A 19,632-nucleotide genomic window follows, 5' to 3' on the forward strand; every position below is an offset into this window, starting at 1 on the left:
TCTCCTTGGCCAAGCCCCAGCCATAGATCTGTAGGGTAAAACACAGTTTCAGTGATAAGCCAATCTGAGCATGACAGGAAAAAGAAAAAAGTGTCCCTGGAGGGCAGGAGCTAGCTAGAGGGTGGCAATGTTGGGGACACTTGGCATTCTTGTCTGGTAAATTTCAGTTACGAGTCAGGACACCTCCATGCTGTGAGCCTGTTACGAGTGGCTCTGAGGCATGGTATGAGCTGGGATGCACACTTGTAAAAGGACCTTCCTGGCCCTTGGCACAGCTTGCTTAGTGGGATTTTAAGAGTTCATTCCTAGAAGAAGTTGGGCATCATGATAGGCACAGACTGTGTTTCTGTCTGCTGAGCTGATGATCAGCAGTGTGAAAATGACCCCACCAAACCCAGTCATACAGGATCACAGTTTCTGCTTTTCTGAGTCATCTTTAATGAAGCCATGGACAGCAGAACCATATATACAATAGGGCTCAGATTCACACAGTAGCAGGGAGGGGCTGGACAATGAGACAATCTTTTCTACATCTTGAGGAAAGAGTAATGTGTGATGCTTTAAAAAACAAAACAAAAACAAAAACATGGTCTTTACAATATTCTCCAGGAGCTGCGGTCCAAGAGATTCTGCTGGGGATCTGCCACAGGGAATGGGTGTGGGTTGGGAGGTGGTGGTGAGGTCAGGGTTGGGGGGGTCTTCATATCCAGGAGAAGTAGCAGCCCCTCCTTCCTGTGAATGGCCAGCAGCAGTAAGGGAGTGGATTGGGTGCAGTAGCACTTAGCAGCTCTTCAGCAATCTCCATCACAAATTCAGGAGATCCAGTTGGCAGGCTTGTGACTGAGAGCCTTCTTTATGAGATGGGAGGGCTCCTTTTTGCTTGAAGAGAGAGGGGAGGGGTGATGAAGAGGAAGGAGCTCGGAGTTCAGCCTCTTTCAGTCTTGACCTGTAGTGAGGAAGGACAGAGGTCAGGCTTGGTAGTGAGGACTAGCACTCAGGGATGCCTTTGGGGATGGCTTTGTTTGGGGCTGTGCAAGGTGGCTGGGGGCTTTGACAGGGTGGAAGTATGATGACTCTAGCCAGGCTTAGGGTTAACAAATACAGTGTCTTCAAGCATCAAGCTGAGACAGCTTGCTCGGAGAAAAAACACTGACCGGCAGGGGCAGAGCACTCGGTACACATGCATCCGAGTTGGAATTTTTCTTGTCCTTTACCCATTGCCTGTGTGCCCTTGATGTGATCTGGCCTCACTTTCTTTGTTTCTAAGTAAGGATAATCAGAGCTGTTCCTCATGTATCTTAGGAGGGGTATGGCTCAACTGAGGGTGCTGAAGTGAGTGTGTCCTGTGGAACACACTTCAGGACGCCGGTGTCACAGCAGCTTGTAACAGGAAGAGACAGAAAAGTCCCAAGGGTCCAGTCGTAGGATTTAAAGGCAAATTCCCATGGAGGATTTGCTCTCAGGGCTGGGTCTTATCCTGAACACCCCCCCTCCAAGCTTTGATGCCTCCTCACCTTAGCTGGACCACAGCCGCAGCGTCATGAGCAGGTTAAATCCCGCCACTTTCAGGAGGAGGATTCGGAGTCCCATCACTGATAGGTTTTGAAAGTTTAGGTTCATATCTGTAAAACCAAGAGGTCATAGCCGTTAAGGGTTAAGCACACGAGAGGTCTGTACTGCAAGGCACTATGGACTTTCCCAGGAGCTGGTTAGGCTGGATGTGGGTAACTTCAACTTCTGCACACATCCCAGGGCAAAGGTATTTGTGTATGCCTCCAGGGCAAGAACATTGTCTTTTAAGACAAAAACCACCAAGAGGACTTAGGCCATATAACACACTGAGGGCCTGTAGGCTTTAGCATAGGGTTGGGGTGGGTGCTCAGAACATGTCTCACAACCCTGTGGGCCTGGGCCCCTCAGTGAAACCAGACGGGCGATGACTCAGTAATGAGGTGGCACTGAGACATGACAAGCCTGAGGCTTTGTGAGTCTATTGCCTTTCTAGAAAGGTTCTTTCCAAGACATAGAGGGACAGTGTCCTCAGAGTGACATGGTTAGTTCAGGGCTGCTCTGAAGGGACTCACAGACTTCACAGTTGGACAGTGAGCAGCTTTCTTTGGCTATCCTTACAGAGGAACTAATAAGAGACACAGAGGCCTGGGAGTGGTTCCTCTGGCCTAGTAAAACAGAAGACACACCTTACTAAGTACTTAGAATGGAAAATGTAGTCAACCGTGCTGGACTCTGGGCAGCTGGGAGCAGGTTTGCAAGTGCTGTCCCCATCTCCAGACTCACCCCTTCCCCTCCCCATGCAATGAAGGTTATTATGGGCTCATTGCTTCCCCCAGCATCATTCAAAATGGGACAGTTCCGTCCCTTACCTGTTTCAAAGCTTTTCTCTATCAACTTGGCATTGCAGGGAACATCTAAAAGGAAAAAGAAAGAAATCGTCTTAGTCTAAATTGCACGGACTCTTCTGGATTCTTTGGGAGAGAACTGGGGGGCATATTGCCCAGGAGCAATATCGTGCCTAGTGGCACGATACCCCGACTTCTGGGCACCCTTCCATTCTTTCAACAAATACTGGCTATGCAAAAGGGTTTGCTGCACGCCATGACTGCAAAGTCAAGATAGTCAGTCCCTGGACTTGGGCAGGGTTCAGTCCAGAGGCCAATAGAGGCCCAAAGACAATTCACAGTGATTAGGGCTATATATTTTCACATATTGCGGAAAGTTCTGATGCCCAAATTTTCCCCTTTGTGTCTCTTACTTAGTCTCTAATCCCACTGACTCAGAGGCTGCCACCATCCTTGATGCCACATTGCCTTTTCATCTCTTATGGTTCTGTCCTTGATGCCCAAGTAGCTTTGGTCACTGGAGTCCCTACTCCTACCTGGTAGAGCTCTCATCATCTCTCCTGCAAGCTCTTTCTTCTGCTGGACCTACAATCTACCCTTCACACAGCAACCAGCCTTATATTTCATTTTATTTAGCTGTTTATGGAGACAGGGTCCCAGATAGTCCAGGATGGCCTTGAACTTGCTATGTAGGTGAGAATGACTTTGAACTTCTGACCTTCTTGCCTCCACCTGTGATCTGGCCCTTATTTCAACTCATCTCCTGCAGCTTTTCCTTGTTCTCAGCATTCTCCTTTCTTGGGCTTTGGTAGGGTCTTTTCTGTCCTAAGCATGGATGGTCCCTCCTTATCTAGTTGAGGTGAGATAGCATTACCTCAGAGCCCTTCTCTGAGGTAGTTCTTCCCTCAACTCCAAGTTAATGTGTATATTAGTTATAGTCCAACCTAATTAACATGTCCCTCTGCTGAGAGATGGTCTTCCTTGTTTAGAATGGTGTTCCCTAGGGACAACCCCTCATCTGACTTCTCATGTCACTCCAGCATCTGAGACTGTGTACCCACACGATCTTGGCAGACATAGAAACTAGGGAAGGCAGCTGGGGGGCAGGAAACTGTGCCTTGGAGAACAGAAAGGACAAGTGGCTCCAACAAAGACAGGAAGGTGCATGAACTCCCAATGGTGAGGCCACTGTGGGCCAATGCCCTGTGTCATGTTCTCTTGCCTGCTTTAGGGCCAGGGCGCTTGTGGCCTGCTAGGACAGGATACTAGTCAAACAGGATGCAGATTCTGCTGATGAGTACATGATCTAAAGCAGCTTTTACATAGCACAGACTTGAGCTGGGCCTCTCCTGAAGCGACACTCACCTGAGCTGGGGTAGGAGGCCTTCTCTTTGAGGGTGTCTTTACAGTTGAAATTAGTTTGGTTGCTCCAGGCAATGACTGCATTGCTCTTGGAATCCATAGATCTCATGTCCAGCACAGTTTTGTCAGAGACAAACACACCAGGTGGCACATCCTTTGACACATTGATTTGAGAACCGAAGTCGGTGAACAGGCAGATGCTACTGTTCTTGGACTGATGGTCTCTCAGCTGGTACACAGCTGGCTTTGGGTCCTGGATGTCTGTGGGCCAAGAGGACTGAGGTTAGAAGATGTTCTTTTTTTTTACTTTTTGTGTCCTAACCTAGGGCAGAACTTAGATGTCGGAAGCGAGATCTTAGAAACCAGCTGCTCATGGTGGTCTGGGGTTAGGGACAGGCACAAGTCATGAGTCCTGGCCAAGATCTCATACTCTTGGTAGTTGCTCTCCATAGGGTCTGGAAGACCATAAACATGGGGTCACTAAACCATCTTGTCATTCTTTGACTTAATGGCATCTCCAAAACCCCAGTAAGTCTAGTCAATGATTTTGCTCTGGCAGGATGAAAACAAGCTTAGAAAAAGGGGCCCAGAGGACCAAGCTCTCCCTCTAGAGTGCTCCCCTGCAAACAGGCTGGTCACTGTGGGAAATGCAGGCCCGTGATATTTAGACATTAACTTGGAAAATCTATCATAACTCCAGGCGATTTCTCTCTTTGGTAAATGTTTTGAGTAACAAACGAAAACACCCACATCCAAGCCTTGACGGCCTTGATTAGATCAACAGCAGCTGGAGTCTCAGAACCTTTACCTATAAAATGGACATGTTGCTTCACCCACCCACCTTTCCAACCAGGCTCTGCTGAGAAATGACTGTTTCTCAGAATCAAATGAACCTAACCAAGCACACAGCACTGAACAAATGTGCCAGGGTTTCACCATAAAAACACACTGCTGAGCAGACAATCACACTGTCCATTCCAGGAATGGGGTATGGGACTGTGGGGCCACCGGAGGCCCTTCCTTCCTCGGTGCTGAGACAGGACTCTATTTTTTCTGAGGCTTTTTATGTTTAATGTGACTCTCACTGACTCCACCTTCAGAGGAGGAAGCAGATGCAGGCCAGGAGGACAGACCACCTAGGGAGTTTCCAGCAGGGCTGGGGTGGGAACTTCCTGTCCTGTGTCTCACTCCCACGTCTCTTCAGTATGCTAGGAAGTTTAGACCTGGGTGATGCTCTCTGCTCACTGAGACAACCAGGGTGGCCTTGGCAATGCAGGTTTCCAACTGGATCCTGAACCAAAGAAACCAGGGCCTGGCATAGCTCTAGGATGCTGAGTCAAGACAGCACGGCTAGGTGGGCTCCTTGGTCAGACATGGAGCGTTAGCCCCTTTCAGGCAGGCCAGTAAGGTGACCGCACAGGAACTTCCTAGTTTTTAGCCCCTTTCATTTCCAGCCCCAGAGATATCTGCTGCCACCTTACCTGTCCCCCTGAAAATCAGAAACAAATCACCTTTAATTGGAGGTCTTTGGGGTTCTGCCTCTCGGAGCCCTGTGGTGAGAGACATCCTATTCCTACCTCATAAGAAAAACACGTTTTACCACTGAATGGCATCAGAGGTCACTTTAGCAGGACTGGATCAATTTTTCAACTACAAGTTCAGCTGTTGTAGCTCCTAACCTGTCATCACAATTCAGAAGGAACACAGAAGGCCATGTCTGAACGTATTAGTGCTGTAGGTCCCCAGGGACACGGCAGTGATGGAAAACACCCTTGCCACTAAATCTGTGCCTGGTTGTTAAGCACTGGGAACCCAGAAATGGGAGTTATCAACGCAGATGTGGGTCCCATTCAGACTTAGCATCAGGAAACAGCACTGTAGGCTTTTCAGGAAAGATGGTGCATCTATCATATCAGTACAGCCCTCCTGATGTCCCTTTACAGAGAAACCAGCGGTTGCTTCCCTTGGAGGCTGGGATGAACTCTCCTAGGGTCCAATGAAGAGGATGAAGATGGAGAGAGAAAGGAGTCCCTGGTCATCCATAGAAAGAACTGATCTCTCTCATGTCACACCAGACTGCATTCTAAGTTGGATTCTCACTTTTCTTGTGGCTGGCTCTGGTCCCAATTTCTGTATTCTCTGGAAAGTTTTAGCCTGCCTGCCTGCCTGCCTCTCTCCCTTCCCCTCCCTCCCTCCTCCTTACTTTCTTTTTTCTTTTTGAGGGAGGATTTCTCTAACTCTGACTGTCTTGGAACTAGCTCTGTAGACCAGGCTGGCCTGGAATGTACAGAGATCGGCCAGCTTCTGCCTCCCGAGTGCTGGGATTAAAAGGGTCGGCCACCACTGCCTGGTTAGTATCTCCTTTCTGTTTTGTTCTTGTAGTCTACTTTTGTTATCAGATTTGCCTATATAGCCCCAAAGCCCTGTGCCTTGTTTATTCCAAGATGGGATCTATTTTCTTGTTGCCCACTGCTGGAATTCTGCCTTCCTCCTCTCTCCTACCCCTACAGATCATACTAATCTGTCAAGGCTCAACAAATCTTTTCTAGCACGGAAACAACCTCTGTCTAGGGCACCATCTACCAGGACTTTAACCCATTGGAATCTGTTTATCTACACCACCAGTTGTGGACACTAAAATAGTCTGTAGGATGCTAAATATATAATAGTTCCGAAGCTTTGGCGGTTTTTATGCTGTTTGGGGACAGGTCAGACATCTATCTTAGGCTTTCTTATTCTCAGCCTAACATTATCGAGAATGATAGCTACTTAGAAGGCATTTAAAAGTGTCCATTGGATGATTAAAGTCGTTTTTTAATGAGTTTGACCTAGAGAAACACAGATATTTAAGATTGATAGTGATGCCTTCCCCTCTTGCAGACCTCTGTAAAACAATTAGTACGATACCCCCAATAAGCCTTATCCTGCCATCGTAACAGTGGCCATCTCCAGGGAAAGGATTAATGACACGAGCCTACAGGGTTGCAAATGGTGCCACTTGGGATGACTCACCAGATATGACTGCCACTTGGGTCCCTTTCCCGAATGTTAGTTTCCCACTTAGTCCTCCAGTATTCACACTGCAGGTGACAGCTTTACAGAAGCTCAGGAGACCTACCCACACACAGATAGAAGAAGACTCCCTGTCTCTCAGGGTAGAGAATCATAGTCTATGTTTGTTTGGTGGTTTTTTATTTGTTTGTTTTTTCAAGACAGGGTTTCTCTGTGTAGCTTTGGAACCTGTCCTGGAACTTGCTCTGTAGAACAGGCTGGCCTCGAACTCACAGAGACCTGCCTGTCTCTGCCTCCTGAGTGCTGGCATTAAAGGCATGTGCTACCACTGCCCGTCTGAGAATCATATTCTTAAGACTTAGCTCTTTCCTCCTGTCCAGTTCTACTGTGGTACCCCAAACCGAAATGAGTTTATGTGATTTCCATAAATTCAGTAGAATTCATGAGATCAGAACTCCCTGCTCAGAACACCAGTACCTTAGATCCTCTAGTTGAAGGGGCCTAGATTATCATCGGCCTTGTGATTGTCAAGGGGTCAATGCAGGATAATGTTTCCTCAGTACTTAGTGCTGGGCAGGATGGTTACTTTCTAGAACCATTTAAGATCCCACAGAAGAAAATACCTGAACTCAAGCCAGCATCTTGGACATTGAGGAAGAGGAAGTACTTGTGCATTCTATACTTGTCTCATTCTCCATACACAGTGGATTGCTTAATTTGGTTCCTGCTCCAAAGATTAGTCTGTGGCTAGAACTGAAACCCCATATAGGTAAGGTCTCTGCAGAAGCCTTTCTGATACCACTCTGCTGGAGTCCACTGGGGTCTGAGGACACTACCCTAAACTATTCTCAAGTTCTTGGTTTCTTACAATGCCTATTTACCAAGGAAGCTGTTGCCTCTCTTTTTATAATAATGTAACCCTGAGGATGGCAAGGCCATGATAATATACCAAGGACACTCTCCTGGAGAAGGATTTCTTGTGAGCAGGCAAGATCTTGCCTTATGATGTGGTGCTATCAGTTTGGAAATGGTGTTAAATGCAGCTCATGAAGGAGGGGCCAGGATATACCCAGGCCCGTCATCCTCCTTGTCCATCTCCTGCTCTAGCCTTATTATAACATGGATCACACTGGTCATTCACAGGGCTCAGTCATTTTTACTCTTGGGCGAGGGTTCTGAGAAAAGTCTGTGTCAACTGGTGTCCTGTTACCACATTCATTAGCTAACCCAGGAGTTTAACTACCTGCTGCAATAAAAGAGAATTTGTGTTCACCATTAACCCACCTCTTCCTCCCCAAGGGCACTTAGCTAATTTTCTGAATGTTCAGGTTATCTGGTGCTGATCGTATTAGTACCAAGTATCTGCAACTCTTTTAATTTTTTTCCCCTATAAATTATTCTGTTCAGATTTTCACTTATTCGGTGGCTCTTGGCACCTCTCTGACTTCAGTATGAAAACTGGGCACACTTAGGCAACCCCAAGAGCCTGTGGGAAGAGATGATGCTTCACGCATCCCAGGTTAGCTAGAAATGACACTAACAAGTCATCGGGTCTTCTTGCTCTGGTCATTGGCATGGTTGTACTCACATGGGCTCACAGCCAGTCTGGTCCCTGATCCAAAGGTCAGCGTATTGAAGCCACCATACAACACACAGTAGAAGGGTGCTTTACAAGAACTCTAACCTGGGCTGGACCAGCCTGGATGCGATACTCACATCCTGCCTCAGTTTACTAATCTCCCTCAAGTCAGCCTGCCTTCAATGTAAAAGAAGTCTCACCACTGATGCTTTTCCTCAGGAATAGTCCCATAAACCTTCCCATCAGCCACCCTGGAGCCAGTGGGGTTTCCTGAAAGGTAGGCACCTGGCTTCTACAATACAACTGAAGATGTAACAGGCAGCTTGGAAGAATGTGAAGAGCCATGGATTAATTGCAAAGTGATTTTTAAAGTGTACATTGTTTTCTTTTCTGACAGGATCTTGCTCTGTAGCCCAAGGCTGGCCTTGAGCTCATGATCCTCCTGCCTCAACTTCTTGGACTATGGATACACATGCACCACCATGCCTGGTATGACATGAATCTTGAGGGAAGATTTCACTGGCAACACGTGGAAAACATTGGCAAGGCTTAGTGACAGCACTGGGCATAGGAGGGCCCTCCCTTAAGAAGATGGTGTCTGCTAGTCAAGATGCACTGACTATAGCCATCACAACATATCCACAAGAGAGCAGGAGCAGCTCTGCCCCTTCCTGGGGAGCTCCGTGATAAGGATTGACAGCATAAGGGACACAGACCCTAAAGTCTGAGAACAGTGTGGAGAAGCATGAGCTCTCAGTGAGGACACTGCAGAACTTCAGGGCTTCTGAATTTGTATGAAAAAGGAATCTGAAGCCCAGAAAGCATAGAAAGTGTGCAATGCGCTCCAGTCCTGAAGATTGACAATGCACACTCACATTTTAAAGTTTGTGAAATCTTACAATAAAGTAAGCCAGTGCTTCAAGCTTACTATTCATTAATATCTGGTGTGTGCTCGTGTGTGTGTGTGTGTGTGTGTGTGTGTGTGTGTGTGTGTCTATTTCAGTCTTGGGTGTGCCTTCCTTCTCTAGCTGCAGGACATTAAGACTCCATTCTCAATACCAGTCTAGTTTTCTCCATTAGGCTCTCTCTGCTTTGAATTGGCTTATTCTCCTATTCACTCCTGCGGCCACAATTAGGGGCCTCGCCGGTGCTGATTGTTTCTCTCTAATCATTATGAAACAGCTTCATTTCCTTCCCACAATTGCACCTAGGCAGCCGAGCTGCATCCGCTTCTGCTCTTCTCCTCCCCCACCCCAGCAGTCCCAGCCTGAGGGATCTGCACACACAGACAGGATGGTATCTTCCCAACAGGTTTACCTGCCAGGAACAATGTCAGCTTGGAAGCCGTTTCCAAACATACATTCTTGAGTTTCCTTCCACAATTTCCTGCACACCTGGGAGCTGTGCATTTCAAAGACAACTCTGACCCCAGTGGGAACACTTCCTCAGCGAACCTCTTTTCCCAGTGGACCCTCAGATGGACACACAGACATCACGCCTTTGTCATCACACCTTCCTTTTCTGCTAAAGCCCATTTGTGCCGCACCCTTAGTACAGACATTTTCATCCTTTTGCCTTGAAACTCTGGTTCTCCAGAAATATGGCGGGCTTTCTAATCAAGGTTAACTGACAATTGGCAGGGAAGAGGCTTTTGATGAAGTACAAAGGCAAACAAATACACAGGAGGAGCTTTCCCTGGAGAGATGGGAAGCTCCCCCGCCAGCAAAGACATTCCGGCCTCTTTGGCAATCTAAATTTCTACTCCTTGCTGCACCATACTCCTTGTGGGTGGACTCCATAATCTCCCTGTTTTAAAGGCCGAACATTTTCTCTGTTGGAGAATACTTATTAATGCCAAACCCAACATCTTTTAAACAGTGATTTCTTCTTCTATCAGGCACTTTTGAAAAAATTTAGTGTGTGTGTGTGTGTGTGTGTGTGTGTATCTGTGTGTGTCTGTGTGTGTGTGTGTGCGCGCGCGTGCGCTCATAGAAGGTCAAAGGACAATTACTTTCAGAGGTTACCTCTTATTTTCTACCATGCGGGGTTCAGGGATTGAACTCAGATCACACAATCAAGGGGCAAGCACCCCAGCCCAGTGAATCACCCTGTTAGCCCAGGATGCATTCCTCCCTCCTAATAGTCATTAGCTCGAGGATACCTACATCCCAGGCATTGTGCTGCGTATAGCAGTGTGAGAGCGAAAGAGAGAAACTTTGTCCTAGTAGAGATTTGGCAAGAGGATAAATATAAAAACGAGGCAGTCTGGATAAGAGGTTGGCTATACCTTTCTTTGTATTCATTGCAACTCGCTTGTGCCTCCCTAGAATCTGGGTAACCCTGGCCGTAACTGTCTGTTTAAACTTGTGACCTGGAGGTAGAGACCCTGCATTTCCTCAGCTTCCCTCTTTCTTCCTCTCATCTAGTGTAATGGTTGCCATACCAGAGTTGCTCAATAAATAGCTATTGAATGGATAAACCCTCTAAATATTCTCTTTTCAATGCAATCCTGATATTTGTATTCTTTTGTTACATCTATTTAACTTGTCTTTTAACTTCTGTAACTTCTGTAGGGTCTACTTTTCCAAATCTTGTATTGTTTTTGGCATTATGTAGGTTTTATGTTACTCCCTTTCTCTCAGCAGAGTATAGAGTTTCTTTAGCGTATGTCCAAAGTTCACTGTCTTTGGGAAATTTAATCCATTGTCTTTTATGAAACTAAATGGTAACAAAAGCAAGAATAAATCTTTTGTTTCACTTAGTCATAATTTCTTCCCTGATAAAGATCTAGAAACCACAAAAGAGTATCCCTGTGAGGATGGAAAGGTTAATTCCCTTTGTCAACTATCTTAGAAGATATACCATTAAGCCAATGGCTGGGAATTTAGACTCCAAATCAACTGAATCTTACGAGGAAACACACAAAAAATAGTTCAGGAACCACAGGTTCATATTTAAGAAAGCAAAGTGACTTCCTAAGGCCAGGCACTTACTTGGATAAACTTGGAGCCTTGTTCCACTCCCCAAAATGAGCTGGCCCACTACCTGTGCCCCCACCCTGGTATAGGACAGTACAAATACCTGCCCTCTCACTGGCCTGTGGCCACTCAGAGCCTCTTAGGGAACAAAACTTTTATGGTTTTAATATTAATTCTGCTTCCTTTGCAGGTTAATACCCAGTGGTCCTAATGTTTCTGTTTCCTTTTCTTATGTACCTGCATCTTGCTAATACAAGCATGTCTCTATGTATGCCTCCAGAAATGCTGAGTCACTATGCCATGGCTACTATGGTCTGAGGATTAGGATGTACAAGGGTTGGACCCAACCTCTTCACCTGGGGAAAACATTTATATCCAGGTGGCCTTTGAGGTGTGGAGTCTTCCTTCACACAGTATAAGTAAGATGGTGGCAGCTGGGCAGTGGTATGATTAATAAATAATAAATCCTGTAGTCAAGTAGATTTCACTCAACCTTAGTTCTGTTTTTCTGAGTGGTGCTATTTTAGGTAACTCTCTCACCCCAAGTCTCTGTTTCTTTACTTATAAAATGGGTCTAATATCAATTACCTATCATTATGAGGGATGAGTGTACTGGTTTGAGAAGGATATAGCCAAGTCATTGGCATGCCAGGCATGTTGTAAGCAGTAGTAATTATTATTATTATTATTATTCCCATCATGCTTTACATGGAGAAAGGGATGAGGCTTCTTGTAGCCAGAGGAAACCCATTTTTCTCTAGGATTCCTCAGCATCCTGGCTGGGAATCTGTGGTCTAGGAGAAAAGATGTCATTGAGATGGTGAATCTCAGACACAGAGGGAACAAGGGGCTGGACTCTGTGCTTGCCTAGAAGAAAAGGTCTTGAGAAGCCAGACAAGAGTAAAATCTCTTCTCTAAATTTGGAGATTTGCCCTTTCAAGCAGAGCCCTTATCTACTATTCAGGATTGCCTCATTAGACCACAATGGCACCCCGACACCCCGACACCACAGTCACTCCTATTCAGCAAAGGACTCCGTAAATGAGTGTAGGCCACTGTACTCTCTCACTGTAGGATGTCCTTCCCAACTCAATCTGTTCACAACAGTTCCCCAAGGGCCATTCTGTGGTACTCACACGGATGAACAATGAGGATGGTCCCTCTCCCAAATGTAAGTTGGTAGTTTCCTCCTGAGGTACACAGTGAGGAAAGCCTTTGATGAAACCTGTTGTCTGGGACCTCTTTCTGCTATTGTGTTGGGGCAGCAATCCATGGAAACACTGGCTACAGTGCTAAGTTTGTCAGATAGCCCTGGGTCCTGGTACCCAATGGGATGGATGGCTACCAAGGATGGGTACTGGAGTCTTCCTCACCCCCCTCCCCCCAGCCCAGTTACACTTGTCAGCATAGAAGGAATGCCCTAATACCACCACCACTCCAGTCTGGTCTGATTCCATTTCTATTTTTCCAGATGCAAGGGGTTTCTGAAGGTGCTCTGAGACTGGGGACACCAGGGGACTTTAGACAGCTTGTGCTGAAGCACCTCGAAACTTCAGTCAAGGCTCTCTTCCCTCTGTTCTAGTTTTCCTTTCCATACTCTGACCTTTTCTATTCCTAGCCTCCTCACCATGTGAGCCCCAGGCATTTGATTCCTGCAAAACCCTGTCTGAGCAAGGTTCCAGGCAAGATTAAGGCCCTTCCTGTGGCTTGGGTTTTCATCCCATCCTTTTTTCAGCCTGCAGAAAGGAACCCAAGGCCATCTGATTTTCTTTATTTCCAGTGGCCCTGATTCAGACAGGCCCCTGGTTCTATGAAATCCTAGGTTAGCAGAGAATAGAGTTGCAACTTTTGAAAGCCACTTCAGAGACAGGAGTGCTCCCAGAAGTCACAGCCTAGGCTGCAGTATGAAGCTGAGGAGGGCACTGGAGCCATCTTTGACCCTTGCATGCCTCTGGCTCCCTACTGATCTCCTACTGTGGTTGAGAGTTGTCAGTGAAGAGCTATGGGCGTACACTGGACTCAGGGTGAGAGAAACGGGCTTCACAGGACTCTGCATTGACCTGGACCTCAAGCTGTTTGAGCCACAGCAGCAAGGTGTCCCCTGCCAGTCCTTATTGCTGTGGTCCTCTGTTCAATTTGAAACCAAGCCTCAAGGAATGGCAGGGAAAGTTTTATAAAGAAAATGGGAGCTGCTGATAGAGAAGGTAGGAGAAAGGAGCTTAGGGTCGCCCAAGAACCTTGTTTGTGGGCAATAGATGGACAGTGAGCGTTCTCTACTGCCCTGGAGTCAGGAGGAGTTGTCCAGCACCATGGTAAGGAGAGGCAAGGGGAAGCTGTAGTAGAGGGCCACTTGGGGGAAAAGCTCCTAGCTCACTTACTTGGTATCACCACCACTTGGGTTCCCGTCCCCAGAGTTAGCCTGTTGTTTCCATAGGCCCACTCTGAGAAAGGGCTTCACAAAAACTACCAAGTTTGGGCTCCACCCTCTTATGGAGGATGCACACCCTTCACAGTAGCTCTGGAGCCGAGGCCCAGCAACAAGTAACGATGAAGGATCTCCTGCAACAGGTCTTACGAAGACACAAAGGAGCCCTTGTCATAAGAGCGAGCAGTGCCAGCCTTCAGTACCACACACTTCACTCATCACAACCACCAGTGATCACCACTGATTTTCCTCATCTGGGAAAAACCAAAGTCTTTACAAAGCTCTGTGAAACATTCTGCTTCCTCTGTGGACCTGGAGGGTGAGAGAATTTCTAAAGACCCGAGGGAGCAGGCAGCCATTTTCTCACCCTTATCTGTTACCCTTGCATGGAAGGTCCTGCTTTCTTGTGGATAGATGCAAAAATGATGTTTCATTTTGCCAGGAAGAGCAGAACCAAGAATCCACGCAGCCCACTGAACTAGGGCACATGCTAAGATCATGCCAGGGCATGACTTAGAGCTGCCATGAAACAGGGGGTCACTTTGTAGCTCTGGATTGCCTAGAACTCACTATATAGAAAAAACTGGCCTTGAACTCAGAGAGTTCAGCCTGCCTCAGCCTCTCAAGCATTGAGATCAAAGGTATGTGCCACCACACCCCAAGACTGAAGTTCCTGAGGTGGGAGGTCATATCTCAGTTTTCTTCTTTGTTTTTAAGTCAACTGTGGTCCTTGGTTTGTTGGTGACACTTACTAATCATCTACTAAGCTGCACTGGCTTTTGTTGTTGTTGTTTTTTTTTTTTTTTTTTTTGAGACAGAGTTTCTCTGTAGTTTTGGAACCTGTCCTGGAACTAGCTCTGTAGAACAGGCGGGCCTCAAACTCACAGAGACCTGCCTGCCTCTGCCTCCCCAGTGATGGGATTAAAGGCTTGCACTGGTTTTTATTGAACATTATTATTGGGGCAAAGAGGCCAGTTAAGGAAGAAACTAAAAGCTAAGTATACTCTGAATTGCAAAACCTTAGGGCTAGGCAAGGAAAAATCAAGGGGGTATTTTTGAGGGACAATAAAGAGACATGTACAGCAAAGCACTGTGAGTTCCATGTTGATATCGAGCAGAGAGATGGGAACTGAATGAGCAAATAAGAAATCACTCAAATCACTCGAAGGAAACAGATGCTATCCCTTTGCAGTAGCTCAACAGTGATTCCCTTTGAAGGGTAAAAAGAATAATACAACAGAAACATATACTCTAAGTCAACAGCTTCTCTGGGATCAGAAACAAGGCATTCTTAACAGAGATCACTTAACACACCAGTACAACAGCTGCAAATAGCAAAAAGCAAACTGAGTGGTGGTTTTCATCACTCACCAGGGCTCTCTGTGACATAAATCCATACAAGGTGGCACTTGCAGCCAGGCCTGGATTCCCAAGGGCACACTCAGGTTTGTTACTAAGTGTTCCAAAGCAGCATGGGGCACATCATCTTAACCTTCATTTTCCTAAGACTACTGGAAGATGAAATAAGGCAGAATCCAATGGGAGATTCTGCTTGGTACTCAGCAGGCTTCATAAAAACTCTTACTAGTATTCAGTCTGAAAAGCCATTCATACAATTAGAGTTTTCTTCGTAGATAGGACCTACGACAATTTTCTCTATCACCTTGCCCTATTCATTATATGCTGTTTCCAGGCATGATACTCATAGATACTATATGTAATATAAGACTATTGTCTACTTATTTAAACAGCACACAAGGCCAAGGCTAACTCCCTATCTCCCCTCAGAAGACAAAGAAATAAGTGGGTGAAAAACAGACGTCCTTCCTTCTGTAATATAAATCAACTTATTCATTGAACTCACTTGAATCAACCAGCAGTCTTGTTCCTGTCCCGAAGATAAGTGTGTATCCTGTATTGCTCACAGTGATTTAACCTGTGACAAAATGGGCTATTTCCTTCACTTCCACTCTCACAACACAGCTGGGCACACATATGCCTGGGAAGTTCATGGTAAATCTTTAGTAAAATGCTTTGTATGTTTTCTGTTCATCAACGAATCTTGCACTCAACCTGCAAGATGGTCAGCCATTCAACAGTGGTCACAGAATATGGCCCCAGACCAGGTTCCAGCTTCTAGACCAAGCCTAACTTGCTCTAACTTTTTAAAAATGCTATTGGATGATTAAAGCAATGCTTCTGGGTCTTCCTTGCTTTTTAGAAAGAAAAAGTTCTGAATTAGATGGTTCCCAAAATAAGAGCTAAGTGATCTGTGATCTAGCAACATCCAAAGTGCATTTTCTGTAATTCGCAAATAGCCAGGCACTTGCAGACAGCTAACCCATGGCTGCTCTGCCTGAGAAGATAGAAGGAAAAGTGAGGGAGGGGAGGGAGTCAGCATGAGGAGTGTCTGTCATTTCCCTTTCCTTCTCCCCTCTGGGATAAGTGATCCCAAGAGCCCTATGCTCTCTTGTGTTATGGAAAAGAGAAGAGAACCCTTTAGAATGGAGGCATCTAGAGCAAGACTTTCTGAATCTCTAACTCATAGTAACATCCAAGGGTAGAAAAGCTAAACTCCATGTATTTCCCTACCCTCTGTGATTGGCATTATCTCTCATTTGTAAGTGAACCATAACAGAGCCTGTGGCAATACGAAGGAGAAAGGACAGAGATCAGACAGGGTGACCAGGTTTTAAATATAAGTCTTTCAGGTAACTAGCCATAGAATTTGGGGCAATAACTCCTCTGAGCCTTATCACCCACCCCCATAAGATAGAGAATGCTATCCCTTACCTTACAGAGCTCTACACTCAATACTGTATCTATTGCTTACCCGCACATCATAGGCATCGATACGATAGTTATTGTCAGCTCTTTTCCCTTGATGATGATGATGGTGATGATGGTGTGTGTGTGTGTGTGTGTGTGTTCTAGGGATGGAACTCTTATCATCAAGCTTATGTATGAAGTATTTTACCTGCTGAGGCATCTCCTGGGCCAGTTATTAATATTAATATGCTGAGTTAGATTATTGATTAGCGAGGCTATTCATTAAGGTTACATAATATGCCCCCTCCCCTGAATTTGTCTCTGAAACATTCCCAAATCCACACTCTTGAATTGCATGAGCTCTAGATTCCCAAAGGAGGGGCTTCTGGACCACAGATGTCTGCATCCCTCTTCTCCTGGGAGAGTCTGAGGGTCATAGAGGGGTGATGATTTGTTCAGTATTGCACAGCAAGTTGGTGCCAAATCAAGGTTAGCTTCTTGCCTGAAACTAGAATCCCTGGGGTCCCTTGTTTGTACCAAACTCATTCTTTCAGAACAGTGGTTTGTGTAAATGGGCTCTTAGTTGATGGAGTGAATTTGGCTTAGCTTATTTGGGGCATAGGCAAAAGGATCTCGAACACCCTTAACAGCAGTGGAAACATAAAAGTGGCCATGTAATTTTCTGCTCTTCCAGCTGCCGCTGTCCATTCAACTCCACTTAGCAAAATTTTCAGGTCAAAACTCTAATGTTAGGCAAAGCTTCTGTCAGCCTCAGTTCTTGGGAAGAAGTCTTAATGGAATGCTAAATTCCACCTCAGAGAAAATTTACTCAAATCAGTCTTGAATACTACCTCGAGATTACAATCCTTATACTTCAGCATTTGATTATAATTAATTAAAAATGAGATACAATGACAACATCATATTTTATCACCATTCACTGTCCCATGTATTCCCTGAATTAACTTACTCAGGTCCACTGTTAGCTGGGTTCCCCCTCCAAAGGTGAGTTTTGTTCCTTCCCAGCTCCCCACAGTGTCTGAGGCCCCCACAGTAAACAGTCTTCCATGTCAGCCCTTGCCTCACTTACACTAATGACTTGTAAAAACACCCGAGATCGAACATAATTGACATATTCAGAGGAAGAACAAGTTCTCCCTTCACAACCTCAAATGGAGCAAATTCATAGAGTGTTGACTTGAGCTCAAGTTCCAATGAGAGAGAGAGAGTGTGAGTGAGACAGACAGAGAGAGAGAGAGAGAGAGAGAGAGAGAGAGAGAGAGAGAGAGAGAGAGAGAGAGATTTTTCAGGCACAAAGGCTGCATTTCTAGAAAAAGAGCATGATCTTTTTGATTCTCAGCCTAATATTTACCCCCTTTCTCTACATCCTTGAATCCTGTGCTCCCTCCCCTTTGGCCTGGAAATTCTGATTTATAAAAGCACCATATTAGCTATTGCAAGGGCTGTGAAGAACCTTTGCTGTCACGATCACTTTTTTGTTTTGTTTTTTGAGACAGTGTCACTTTGTGTAACAACCTTGGCTGTTCTGGAACTCACTTTGTAGACCAGGATGGCCTTGAACTCACAGAGATCTACCTGCCTCTGCCTCCTGAGTGCTGGGATTAAAGGCTATAGCTTTGTTACAGACAAAGACTGTATAGCTAAATTTGTGATACAGAAGGTAAGAAGACTATGAAGGGTGTTCAAGGGAAAGAACACACATTCCAGGCTTTTCACAGGAAGCTAGGATATTCCTAGAGAAACTACCTTTTCCTGATTATCTAGTGTCTTAGTCTGCATTCCAGTCTATTCTAGTGACTTGGCTCTACTATTACTTATAGCTCATCTCTTACTTTCTTGTCCAAATGAAGAGCCCAGGAAGGAACAGGCTTAAATTCACACACTGTCAACCAACAGAACAAGGATAATGTAACCCATGAAACACAGCAAAAGTGTGTAGAGACCTTAACCCAGACAAAGGGACACAAAGCAAAGACGAGAGCAGCATTTACCTGGAGAGACTAGCAGCACTGTGCCCTTTCCAAAAGTGAGTTTGTTGTATCCTGAATTCACACTGTAGCAAACCTCTACACAAAAATGGCCCACAGCATAGGGCTTTTCAACTGTGATTTAGTTTGGAAGGAGAAAGGAGTTCATCATTTATGGAGAACAAATAATATGCCAAAAGAATTAACAGTCTACATACATTACATCACCTCCCTAGGACAGTGACCTTGGACATTATTACCCTGTTTAATAAGTGAGGAGACCCAAGGCTAAGTGGGTTAGACTACCAACATTACAATATTGTGTCTACGTGATATTTTAAGCAGAGAACCCACAAATCTCAGAAAACTCCTCATCATCCCTTCTAGCATGGGATTGTTCTCCCTGGCCCCTCCATTTTTTGCTAGAACTAGTAGGACTCTAGTAACAGTGACTCAAAAAAAATTAAATTAAAAAAAATTCTAGTTTGTCCTTCATTACAGAGCCATTCCTTGGAACATAAAAACATTTACCCTTCCCATTATTCTTTTCTTACCCCACTCACCAGGGCTGACCAGCAATCTAGTTCCACTCCCAAAGGTGAATGTATAGCCGCCACTGTTTCCACAGTGCTTCTTAGTCAGTCAAAAACACCCATGATTACCCCAACCCCAGCTTTTCCTTTACAAACAGCTGATGCCTTAGCTTTCTCTTACACTCCGCCAAGCACACAGGTCATTTAATTCAAACCTGGGCCATTTGTGGTGCCAAGTTTAACAAGTTGCTTTCTGCCGGTGTCTCTGGCTCTGTCGCCCTCCCGATTTTCAACTCTTTTTATCTCACAGTTGTATCTAGCCCTTCTCTCATCTTCACAACTGTTGTTTTAGATTCCTGCCAGTGTCTTCCTAACTTTACCATCAATCAATTGGCAACTTCACGAAGTAGTATCCAGATCACTATAAGTAAAGGCTCCCCTACCCCAGTCAACTCATCCTGCAAGCTAGGGGCTTACTCAAGCTGCCTTCTGCCTTCAGAGTCAAGCGGCCTCCTGATTATATAACACGATGCCTGACACTTGGTAAAGACAAACACCAGTCCTCTGCTTTAGCTTTGTGACTCTACCGTTCGACATTTGGCCCCACAGGCAACGTCTTAGCTTTCTTT

General features: G+C 45.6%; 1 gene segment (V, D, J or C); it reads right to left on the minus strand.

Annotated features, from left to right (window-relative positions):
- Positions 1–414: 414 nt before the first annotated feature.
- Positions 415–19,632, minus strand: part of LOC127230430 (T-cell receptor alpha chain C region-like) — a 445,562-nt gene continuing 426,344 nt past the window's right edge. The window contains 4 exon segments of the C gene segment in view: positions 415–946; positions 1,515–1,622; positions 2,382–2,426; positions 3,723–3,980. Of these exon segments, the coding sequence occupies positions 1,516–1,622; positions 2,382–2,426; positions 3,723–3,980 (410 nt within the window).

This window comes from Phodopus roborovskii, unplaced genomic scaffold, assembly GCF_943737965.1.
Source record: "Phodopus roborovskii unplaced genomic scaffold, PHOROB, whole genome shotgun sequence".
Classification (NCBI taxonomy): Eukaryota; Metazoa; Chordata; class Mammalia; order Rodentia; family Cricetidae; genus Phodopus; species Phodopus roborovskii.